General features: G+C 41.1%; 1 protein-coding gene across 3 annotated transcripts; it reads right to left on the bottom strand.

The window, feature by feature from the left end:
* Positions 1-3,799: 3,799 nt before the first annotated feature.
* LOC109745568 (uncharacterized) lies at positions 3,800-5,840 on the bottom strand. Of its 3 annotated transcripts, none has more exons than XM_020304691.4 (4): positions 5,475-5,836; positions 5,102-5,384; positions 4,866-4,916; positions 3,800-4,260 (listed from the first exon to the last, which is right to left on the bottom strand). In XM_020304691.4, exons 1-4 carry the CDS (start codon positions 5,741-5,743, stop codon positions 3,841-3,843), a joined length of 1,023 nt encoding a protein of 340 aa, XP_020160280.1. In that variant the 5' UTR covers positions 5,744-5,836; the 3' UTR covers positions 3,800-3,840. The 3 variants fall into 3 exon arrangements, with proteins under 3 accessions (XP_020160280.1, XP_040242380.1, XP_020160281.1); XM_020304692.4 differs by having other exon boundaries at positions 3,841-4,260; positions 4,888-4,916; positions 5,475-5,838; XM_040386446.3 differs by lacking the exon at positions 4,866-4,916 and having other exon boundaries at positions 5,475-5,840.
* Between the last annotated feature and the right edge of the window lie 5,449 nt (positions 5,841-11,289).

The raw sequence follows: 11,289 nt of genomic DNA, 5'->3' as shown, positions 1-11,289 counted from the left end.
AAGCAGAAAAGGTTAACTCACATGATTTCTTTCCCAGATAGGCTAAGGGCCAACCTGGCGGCCGGCGCTTGATTGAGCAAATGATGCACCAACCAGTGATCTCCCAATGCTAATTTTCTATTACTTCTCATAGATCTATCAAGAGAAAACAGGCAAGCCGAGCCAAAGATTGTAAGGTACATCAAGATGCTAAATGGCACACAGTTCTGGAACAGCACCAACTCTACATGATTAATGCTACTAGCAAAGGCATATCTATTGGACTCTGAACTTTAACATGGACAATTTGAGAAATTGCATGGTGATGTGCTGGCCACTAGACAAAAATTTGCCTAATATGGCCATACTGATAATGTAGATTATCTCGCAAGAACTAAAAGGCATGAACCATGCGACTCTATGATATGGGAAGCATATAGGTTCCGTGTAACCTTCTGATCAACTTCAAATAAACATTTCATATGTGTGTCTGCACATGATTGGTTCACAGCTAGTTTGTGTCTGTACTTCTCCACATGTGAAGTCCAAGTAAAAGCACATGGCTACTTCAATAATGTTTGGAACAGAAATAGTTCAACAGATAGAATGAAAATTGCAGCCGATGGATGGGCATAGTCTAGAGCAGGAAATAACATGCAAAATGATGTAGTGGCTGATGGACAGGGATATGCCCAGGCCGTCGACAGAGTAACAGGCTAGACCGTAATACTTACAGTGCTTAGCAGGGAGTTGGCCAGCAGAAAACTATTGGACTTGGGAACCATCCATATTCATTTCTGAAGATGAACACTTGATTACTGTAACTGATCTCGAAATGACATGGCTTGTAGCTTGAAAGTGAAGAAACCTATCACTTTCAGAAAAGCAAAAGTACGGATGGGGACATCATGCACAATGACAACAAGACCACTTAACAAAGGATAGCAGGAATAGGAGTTCACGATCGTCGTTTCACCACCTTACAAACAAAGTAAAATCTGCTGCCTGATGTTTTAATTATGAGGAACCCTCGAAACAGATTACTTCAGAATTAATACTAAGCATCTAAGGCCAAGACACAAGCTGGACAAGCCATCTATTAATAGAACCGAAACAAGCCAACAGAATAGGGTAACACATTCCTTGCACTGCTTGTATGTAGATACTAAATACGCGCAACGTTTCATTGCTTTCTCCAACTTCTTGACTTCTTAATGTTCCACAGTGCCAGACAGCACATAGGTGAACCAACTTCAACTTTATTTCTTAAGCTTGGTTTCCTTTCCATGGATCAGTCAGTACAGGTTGTCAAGGTCCCAGAGCATTTCGTTCTATCTTAAATTTGTCATCAGTCACTAGTACTTTGGCAGCAAAAAAGTTATGATACTACGATGTAGCTGACGCTGCATTCTCGAAGTACTGGCCCATATTTAAACCAAGTGGATGATTGCTCACCAAGTCAGCACACAGTCCACACATTATGTCATGCATCTTTACTTGCAGTACACATTCAATTTGTTTCCAGTTGCAGTGAGCAGGCAAAACAATGCACTAACCATTTTGCTTGCGTGAATGGGTGGCTCAGCGAAAATCCCATCTCAGTAAGAGGTTTATATACTTGGAGTGCACTGCCTTCCAAGGGAAATATATTATTTAACCAAAGTTTTAAGACAAATTTGTGGCGCTTTTTGTTTTCTTCAGAAAATACACATTCAGTGTAAGACGAGCAGTTTTACACCAGCATAAACAAATATAGAATAAGAGAAATCTACTTATCAGTTATAGACGACAAACAACGCAGGAGGAGCACGGAAGTAGTTAAATAGGATTATAATTTCCTAAAAACGATAAAATGATGGTGTTACTCCAAGGAAAAATAGGAAAAATGTGTTATTGGGTAAAACAGTCCTGGCAAACTCTACTACTCTAAATTACAAAAGCAATGGATCACAAGATATTGTATAAGGTGGCAAACATTGTCGCAGTCATATCAATTATCACAAAGGTAAAAATGTTGTATGTGCTCATAAAATTCTCTATGAAGTGGCAAAACAAGAGCCTTTAAAAATAGTGTTGTTCTGTCAAAGACCGCATCCACATGAATCGAAGTGCACTACCATCTTGGTGAATGACAGACGTGCATACATCTACTACAATAATGGAACACCGAAGTTTGCAGATGAGTCAGCATGCTCTTGTAAGTTAATAAAGCAAGTATTCGCCTGAAAGTGAAAGCCATCCTTTCTTTAAACACTGACTATTAAGGTCCAAAACAGGTTGAAGTGTCACCAAAGCAACTTCATAACGTGTCTTATTTGAAAACAACACCATGTCTGTTCAGTCATGGTCGATCACATGCAAGAGTTATTAATAAGAACCATGGAAGATGTCATTGTTGTGTAGACATATTGCCAGGAGATTCAAGTACTCAACACTAGCACATATCCATGTCGCTCCTCCACTGAGTGGCACGGGACTTCCAAGTATTATATACCCGCACATCTATTTCTTATGCATTACTCCTTGGAGTATATGGCTTGGGTAGAACATTCAGCAACAGTTGCTGGGCCCTAGTTAACAATTTTTTTAAAAAAATTCTCTCTATCAGGTACCATAAATCAATAGTGAAGGCAAGCCTAGGTCAGTTGGTAAATGTTCATACCAAATATTCCAAGCATCTGACATCACAATTGGCAAAATGATTCAACTGTTAGCTGATAAGCAAATTCTACTACTTCAGTTCCACAGACAAACACTTGGGCCAGACAGGTGGACATGTCAAGTGTAATGCCTCAATTATGCCGGCTACTGGGACTGGCCTTCTGATCTGGCTGAAACGGGGCACCGGGTAGAAAGATTCTTGTGGCAAGTGTAACACATTCAGATCGTCTGGTAATTTGAAAAGCTTAGAGCCAAATTTAAAGAGAACGTTCTCTGCCCCCAGTGTTAAACAACCCTTGATTAAAGCTAATAGCTGTTGTACTCAAAGCTGGGATTTTTGGGTCAAAGATACTGCAATAGTTTATGGTTGAGATTTATTTATCATGCCGTAGTTATTTAAATACACTGGCATTGTCATGAGTCCAAGCATCGTGTGTCGCCCGCCAATTGTGGATGCGACTCCAAGGAGCAAGGGTATGCCGACTGTGGCTCTGGAGATGAGAGGGAGAGATAAACAGTATTGGGATTACACCCTCTGCTAGTTTCGTTCTCATTTGTTTCCACATACGTGATGAATGACATCTCCATTTTTTGAGAGATGGTATTCTTAACTCATAATCAACCTATCTCAAGTTCTCGACTAAATCATATCTAGCTAATCCTCCTCGTATCTCATAGAAGTGATCCTAATAAATCAATTTTAAAGGGATAGCCTGCTGGCTGTTGTGGTCTGGTGCCATGCACCTGTCTTGTGTCAAACCACACGACAGGCATGTGACTTCCAGAATATGCACTACCAGAATCGCACAGACCCATGTTTGGGCCGCATGCAAAATAGAAGTGAAATAGTTTGAACCATTTTGTCAGTCTTTGCAGTTTCATATGGGCTCATCGTTGTGTTGTGGCAGACCATTGATCAAGCCTTGCAACCAAGACTCACTGGAGGATCAGTAAAACTACAGAAATGCATGACAGCAGAAAGATCCATGAGACAACCATTGAATTTGCAGTAGGGTATGTTTCTTGTTCATTGAAAAATACATTAAACCACCTGTTCTAGTGAAATAATGTCATATCTTGCATATTCTATAATTTCTAACTAACATCTTGCGTCACACTAATGATATGTTTCTTCACTTCAAATCAGATGTCAGAAACAAAGACCAACAGAAATATATATGAACTGGACAAGCAGGTAACTTAAGGAGTTAAAATTCTGCTATATGTTTGCTGTTTGGGTTGTAACATAAATAAAAAGATACCCCCAGCAACAGAAACATTCAGAGATTCAAAAATACCTTCCATAGGAATGCTTACAAGATCACAAGCTTGGACGGTCTCTTCAGAGAGGCCATTGCCCTCACTTCCTAACACTAAGCATAGTGACTCACTCATCAGTGAATCTGCAAGCTCATTGGACAGCGTGTGGGTTCTTTCAGATCCATCACTGCTACTTTCTGGATGGCCTGCTAACATCTTCATGCCATATCTAGTTACCAAATCATGCAGATCACACCAGTTGCCAGAGACAATTGGAAGCTGCAAAGAGGCTCCACGAGCTGCACGAAGAGCCTTTTCATTGAAAGGATCACAGCAAGCCGGAAGAAGAAATACCCCATCCTGTTGGTTGGTTGTTTTACATGTTAGAAAGAATCGAAGTTCACAAAGTGAAAACTGAAAAGAACTAAATGCATTTTGCAGAAACGCAATCCCTGAATCAAAGATACATAATCAGTGCAAAACCTTCATGTTTAATTTTAAATCAGCAAAGCCTACTTGACCTACTTTTTGAATGAAGCATTGACTTTAGAATATCCTTAAGGGCGGCACTAAGGGTTATACTATCACCCTCTCAAATGTCTGGAAAGTGGAAACCTAACAATTGCTTGCTTTCAGTTCTATTCACTGAAAAAAATAGCACACTATAGCGTGCTGAGGAATGGCTCGCTAAATAAATCAATGTACAATGTCTCGCACTGTGCGATATAGCACGCTAATGGCTGTTTTAAGGCCGGCGCTATTTTGCTATAGCGCACAATTTTTCCCACTGTTCTATTACACTTCATCTTGCCTTGCTGATCACATAAGTTTAAAATAGAATACCAAACATTAAAAATATAAAAATTCTCATAATAAACTTCATATACAATAACAGAAGAATATGTTATGTGAATTGCGTAAACTCCAGAAAGCATGTATAATAGCTGAAGGAGCAAATGGCATACCCATTTGAACGCACAAGCTGACCTTATCAACGTTCCAAGGTTACCCGGATCCTGCCAAGTATCAGAGTCATGACCCGCATCAGATGCACTGTACGAAATCCATCCGTGCTTATGAGATGTACTAATAATAAGCCACTTCAGAGTTCAAATAAGCAACAGCACCCTGCACTATATGTCCCATTTTCTACACAAAAAGATTGCTACTGAACAATGGCGGGGGTGTCGCTTATCTTCACCTGAATCCCATCAAGGACTAGGATCCTCTTTGGAGACTGGAACGACGCATCAAGACCAGCTCCACCCTCATCATCACCGAGGTCACAGAAATGCTTGGGCATGTGCATGACAGCAATCGCCTCGGTTGAATCAACTGACTGCATCCCGGAGATCTTCTTCATCACAGTGGCGCTGACATACACAACATTGCCACCAGAGAGCTCATGCAGTTCACCCGGGACCTCTGCACCGTCCAAGAGGAGCAAGCAATCAATGGCGGCGAGCCCAAGCCTGCAGATCTCCCTGCAGCGAACAGCGCGGAGGAGGAGCAAAGAATTAGAAATGAAAGGGCGCTCGGAAGGATCGGAGCGACGGGACGGGAGAGAAGGGTACAGGATGGGGGCGAGGCCGACGAGGACGAGCCGGCGGCAGGATCTTCGGTAGGCGGCGGAGTCCCGGAGCTTCACGCAGTGCTTCACCAGGGGGTTCGCCACGCTCGCCACCTGCTTGCGCTTTTGCCCGACCCGGAGAGAAGGCGACTTGGACGCGGCCGTCGCGGCGGCACCGGGAGCGGCGAGGCGGCGACGGTGGAAGGCGCGCACCGAGATCGTCGGGGAGTTGAACGCCGACGGCGATGGCGGCGGGGCGCGCGCCAGTAGCATCCCGGCGGCCAGCGGTGGCGTGGTGTCGCTCGCTCCGCCAACTTCGCTTCGGGGGCTCAAAGCCCGCCTTATCTACTTTGCGCTCAACGTGTCATTTTTTTATTGCCAAAAATATAGTATATCTGTTTTTTTATTTGTTTTCAAACAAAGGAGGAGTAGTCGTGCTAGCCATAGTCGAGCAATGGGGTTATATGGGTTTGTTTTTGTTGGGCAAAAACTTTCGATCTATTCATCAATTGTCACATCATTAGTAGAGTAGCTGGATCGAAACCAGCATGTTAACCGCGTGAAACTAACTCGCTCTCCCTTTTAGAAAACATTTCGAGCAAGCTACTCGCGAACGATTTAGGTCATTGGCGCCACAGCCGGCCGTTGGCCTACTAGTTTCTTCGTGAAACTATATGGATAATCTTACGGGGTTCTCTTCTCTTGACTTGTTGTCCCATAGCAAAGAAGGCTAGGGTTTGCTAACCGACCGAGAGTTTCTTTTTTGGTGTTCCTTGTCGTCTCGACGGACGCTGCCTACTGGAGTTTGGCAGTCTTGATGATTTGACGAGGAGGCTTCTCTACAGACTTGTTGTCTCGTAGCAAGAATAACTAGGGTTTGCTGTCCTCCGACGGCTCCTATAGCCGAGAGCTTTTTTCCTTCGTCGTTCCTCGTTGCATCGACTGTCGGTGACAATGAAAATCCTTTCTTGGAATTGTCGCGGCATGCTCTCAACGACGGCAATACATGAGTTATTGGATCTTCAAGGGCGATTGAGAGCAGATGTGATCTTTTTGTTTGAATAGCAGCTAAACAAAGTTAAGGCAATTGAGTTGAGGACTAAGTTAGGGTTTGATTCCCTTCATGTTATTGAAAGCGATGGCTGCTCCGGTGGCCTCGTTTTGTTTTATAATAATGAGAAGGAAGTGGTTCTGAACTGTATGACACCGAATTTTATCGATGTTCTGATTATGAAGGGGGCCATGCCAGATTGGCGATTGATCCGGGTTCTATGGTGAACCATCTTGGGCCTGACGTCATTTGTCTTGGCGCTATCTTCGGGGGCTTAAGGGAGATGCTACAGTTCCATGGGTAGTAATTAGAGATTTTAATGAAAGTCTAATGTCAAGTGAGAAGGAATGTGGGAATCCTCGGCCACCGTATATACTTCAAGCTTTTAGTGACTATCTATTTGAATGTGGCCTAGACGGAGTTGAGTTCTTGGGAGATCAGTTTACATGGAGACATGGTGATATCTGGGAGAGACTGGATCGAGTGGTAGGGAATGAGGAATGATCAACAAAGTTTCCACATGCAGCGGTTGTTCACGAGAACCATGTGCACTCTGATCATCTGCAGCTGATGTTGGACATGGATTATTATGATGGATCTCAGTTCAGGAAATCGTCCTGCAAAAAGTTTGAGTCCCGCTGGTTACTTGAAGAAACAACGAACACAATCATTAATATGGCGTGGGAAAAAGTGAAGTTAGCTAGTATGGGACCGTCCTCAGCTGATAGGACAGAGGCGGTACATGCAAATTTGCACCAATGGGACAAAGTTGTCTTAAAAGGTCCAAAGAAGCAGGTGGGTGAATTGAAAAAGGAACTTACAAAACTTAGACGTGGGGTTTTGTCTCACGATTCCATTGCTAGGAAGAAAGAAAATCTTCTTCTATTGGAGAATATTATGGAGCAAGAGGAGATCTTTTGGCTTCAAAGAGGCAGGGCAGAATCATTGTCACATGGCGATAGAAACATGAAGTTTTTCCACAATGTGGCCATAGCAAGAAAGAAACGAAATTGTATAAAGAAGCTGCTCGATGACACGGAAGTGTGACATCAAGGTATGGCTGAAATTAGTGGCCATGTTATTTAGTACTTTTCTGATTTATTCATAGTTGAAGTTGATGCTCCTGATCCGAATGTCTTGGCATCGGTTAAAAGAATGGTAACAAGTGACATGAATAATGCTTTGCTAGTTCCTTATTCAGCTGAAGAGGTCAAGAAGGCATTGTTCGATATTGGCAATCAAAAGGCCCCAGGACAGGATGGCTTGCACGCAATATTTTACAAGAGGTTTTGGTCCATACTTGGAGAAGATCTTGTTGATGAAGTGTTGAAGGCCGTCGGTTCAGGTACAATCCCACTGGAGTGGAATGACACTGCTATGGTTTTGATCCCAAAAATAAATTCTTCGGAGAAAGTGACTAAGTTCCGGCCTATCAGTCTATTCAATGTTGTTTATAAGGTAATCTCAAAGATGCTAGCAGCAAGGCTGAAATTACCAGACATTATTAGTCCAACGCATAGTGCTTTTGTTCCTGAGCCGTCTGATCACAGATAATGTCTTATGTGATAAAGAACATGAGAGATGGCCAGGGGCGGAGCCAGGATTTGGTCATGAGGGGGGCGAAAAGCCAACATTCACAAAAAGTCATGGAAAATATAGATATTTTAAGGCTCACGATAGTGATGATGATAAATCATCAAAATGTATATCTAAAACTACAACGTTGTATTTCTGTTAACTTAAATTGACTCTACGACCACCGGTGTTGAACAAGTTGATAATGTGAACTTTACAACTATTTTTCCTTAACAATATAGACAATCATATAATGTCAAAAAATTCGTCTTCATTTAGATTCGAAAACATGTCTTGACTAGTTCATAGCCAGAAAAGCTTGTTTGGTTGTCGCAGTTGATATTAGAAGAGTTATGACCAACCGACCAACCATTTGAGTGTAGTATTTTTACTTGTTTACAACAGTTTGAATATAATGGCCGAGGCACTATCAGATACTTACCTAGACTTACCATCCACTATGCGTTTAGATAGGACAAATTGTTTCTAGTTTTTGGTGGATCGAGTTATGAAAATAATTGTGGGATGGAAGCAAAGGCAACTTTCAATAGGAGGAAAAGAAGTGCTACTCAAATCAATTGTACAGGCTATATATACCATCTTATGCAATGCTGATTTTCAAAATTCCAAAACAGATTTGTAAAGGAATTACAGACGTGATGTCACATTATTGGTGGGGTGACGGTGACAATCAAAGGAGAATGCATTGGTTTGCGTGGTGGAAGTTGTGTGTGCCAAAGAAATAAGGTGGAATGAGATTTTGAGATATTCATTTTTTAACTTGCTTGCGAAACAAGCTTGTAGATTAATTGATAATCTGGCTTCCCTTTGTGCTCGTGTTCTCAAAGCCAAATATTATCCAGACTATAATATTTTGAATGCAACTCTGAAAAAGAGGGCCTCATTGCCAACGGGCGTGTAGCCTAGTGGTTGCAGCGACCTCAGTAGCACCCTAGGTCCTGGGTCCGACTCCCAATGGGAGCGGATTAAAACATCCATGGACAAAATTTATGGAATAAAAGGGTTGTAGGGTTGTTGCTCTACAACACTGTTCAAGATATCTTCCGATATTCCAATAAATTGCTTACCGATGTCTGACCAATAAGATAAACTGGCCGATAAATCAGCCGATATGGTGATAAATCGGCTGATATGCCGATAAATTGGCCGATTTACCCCTTATCATGGGTCGACCGATAAGTTCCCAATAAGCGATATCCCCAACATTGCTCTATAGTAAATAGTCAAAACAAAAGAGAGCCTCATTCACATGGCAAAGTATCATGTAGGGGGTGCAAACACTAAAAAGAGGTCATATATGGAGGATTGGTGATGGTAGTCGGATCAATGTTTGGGTTGATGAATGGATCCCTAGCTCACCTACTAGGAAAGTGATCACGGCTCTCTTTTGTTTATTGCTACAATTACAGGCACATTCATTTATTGCTACAATCGGATCCTAATATTTATTGCTACAATTACAGGCACATTCATTTGGATCTAAGATTCAAGAAAATACAAAGTAACTCCTGTGACTAAGAATTACAATGAAATCTCTTGAAACACCTTCTTCGCTATATCAATCTCTATTAGAAGAAATACTCCAAAAACTTCGGTAAAGGGGTTGCAGTTGGACTGGAGCAAAGAACGATGGTCACTAGACGATGACGAAGAACGTAGAACTCTTGAAGATGCGAGGTCCCTCATCTCTCGGCGCCAAGATGGCAGACGAAGGCAAGGGGACCAAAAATTCCTTTGCGATGGCAACAAACAACCAAAGTCGGTCTACGACAACGGCAGATCATATTTCCCACAAGGGACGGGGATAGCGACCAAACACGCCCGCCCGCAAAAATGGGCCGGCCCGTTACTCCACCTCTGCATTTTTTTGTCGGTCTTCTTTCATTTTTTTCCTTTTCTTTTTCCTTTTCCCTTTTTAAAATTGGCAAAAAAGTTCGCACACTCTTTAGAAAATCATGAACAAATTTTGAATGCATGAACATTTTTGAAAATGGAGAAAAATTTAGAAAATTAACATCTTTATGAAATTAGTGAACATTTTTAAATTTGTGAACATTTTTTTAAAAATCAAGAACATTGTTTTCAAACTGGCCAACATTGTTTTGAATTTGTGGTTTTTGTAAATCATCAACATCTTTCTGAAATTAGTGAACATTTTTAAAACTCACAAAAATTATTTAATTAGTGAACCATTTTTGAACTCACAAACATTTTCTGAGTACATAATTTTTTTAAAATTCGTGAACATTTTTCAAACTCACGAACATTTGGTGAAGTCATGATTTTTTGAACTCATGAACATGTTTGGAATTCAAAAACCTTTTCTGAAACTCATGAACATGTGTTTTTTAATTCTTGAACATTGTTTTGGAATTTGCAAACATTGTTACAATCTGCGAATTCTTTTTGAATTTGGGATTTTTTTGAATTCACGAACATTTTTCGATGTCATGAACATTTTTGGAATTTACAAACATTTTGTTTCAAAAAGGGAAACCCCTAATTTGCAAATACTTAAATTCATGAACATTTTTAAAAATTCTGTACGTTTTGAAAGACTGATTTTTTTCTAAAAACAAATAAAAAAGAAAAACGCTATTAAAAAAACAGGGGCGTCCACGCCCGCAATGGGCTGAACCAAAGTGTGCAGGTGGGGTGCGCGTTTGCTGGTTGGTCCCCGCACAAGTAGGGGAATAGGCCGCTCTGTACGTTCTTCTAAAAAAAAAGGCGCTCTGTACGACAACAACTCGAAAAAGGTTGAGTCTCAGTAGACCGAGGGTTAGGCTCACCCATAAATAATTCCATCTATCTAAATTTCAGGTAAAATTACACATGCAAATGTTTCAACCATTTAGATCTTGTATTTGTTTTTAAAAACAAACATTTTTTGCCCCTGAGCAAAAGAAACAAATCTATTGTTCTAAATTGACTCTTTAGAAGCACAAAACAACGGCGCATCGGTGGCTCATTCTGGCAGCGACAATGGTCGTTCGGTGGTCCATGAATCTCGATGTAATTTTTATTATGTTTGAGGTGCTTTGTACTCCCTCTGTATTGACCTAAACATTCTTATATTTCTTTACAGAGGGAGTACTTCCGATGAATCTTTATAATAGATCTGATATTTTTCGCAAAAAAAAGTTGCTTTATACTACAAAATAGACAAAACCAG

Source organism: Aegilops tauschii, chromosome 4 (genome assembly GCF_002575655.3).
Source record: "Aegilops tauschii subsp. strangulata cultivar AL8/78 chromosome 4, Aet v6.0, whole genome shotgun sequence".
Classification (NCBI taxonomy): domain Eukaryota; kingdom Viridiplantae; phylum Streptophyta; class Magnoliopsida; order Poales; family Poaceae; genus Aegilops; species Aegilops tauschii.
The sequence above is the reverse complement of the archived record's forward strand: the minus strand, read 5'-3'. Positions and strand labels throughout refer to the sequence as shown.

Coding starts and splice junctions, on each gene's coding strand:
- LOC109745568 (XM_020304691.4), bottom strand. CDS start 5,743: ATGCTACTGGCGCGCGCCCCGCCGCCATCGCCGTCGGCGTTCAACTCC. Junction 5,385..5,474: donor GTCGGCCTCGCCCCCATCCT/GTACCCTTCTCT, acceptor TGTTCGCTGCAG/GGAGATCTGCAGGCTTGGGC. Junction 4,917..5,101: donor TAGTCCTTGATGGGATTCAG/GTGAAGATAAGC, acceptor GATACTTGGCAG/GATCCGGGTAACCTTGGAAC.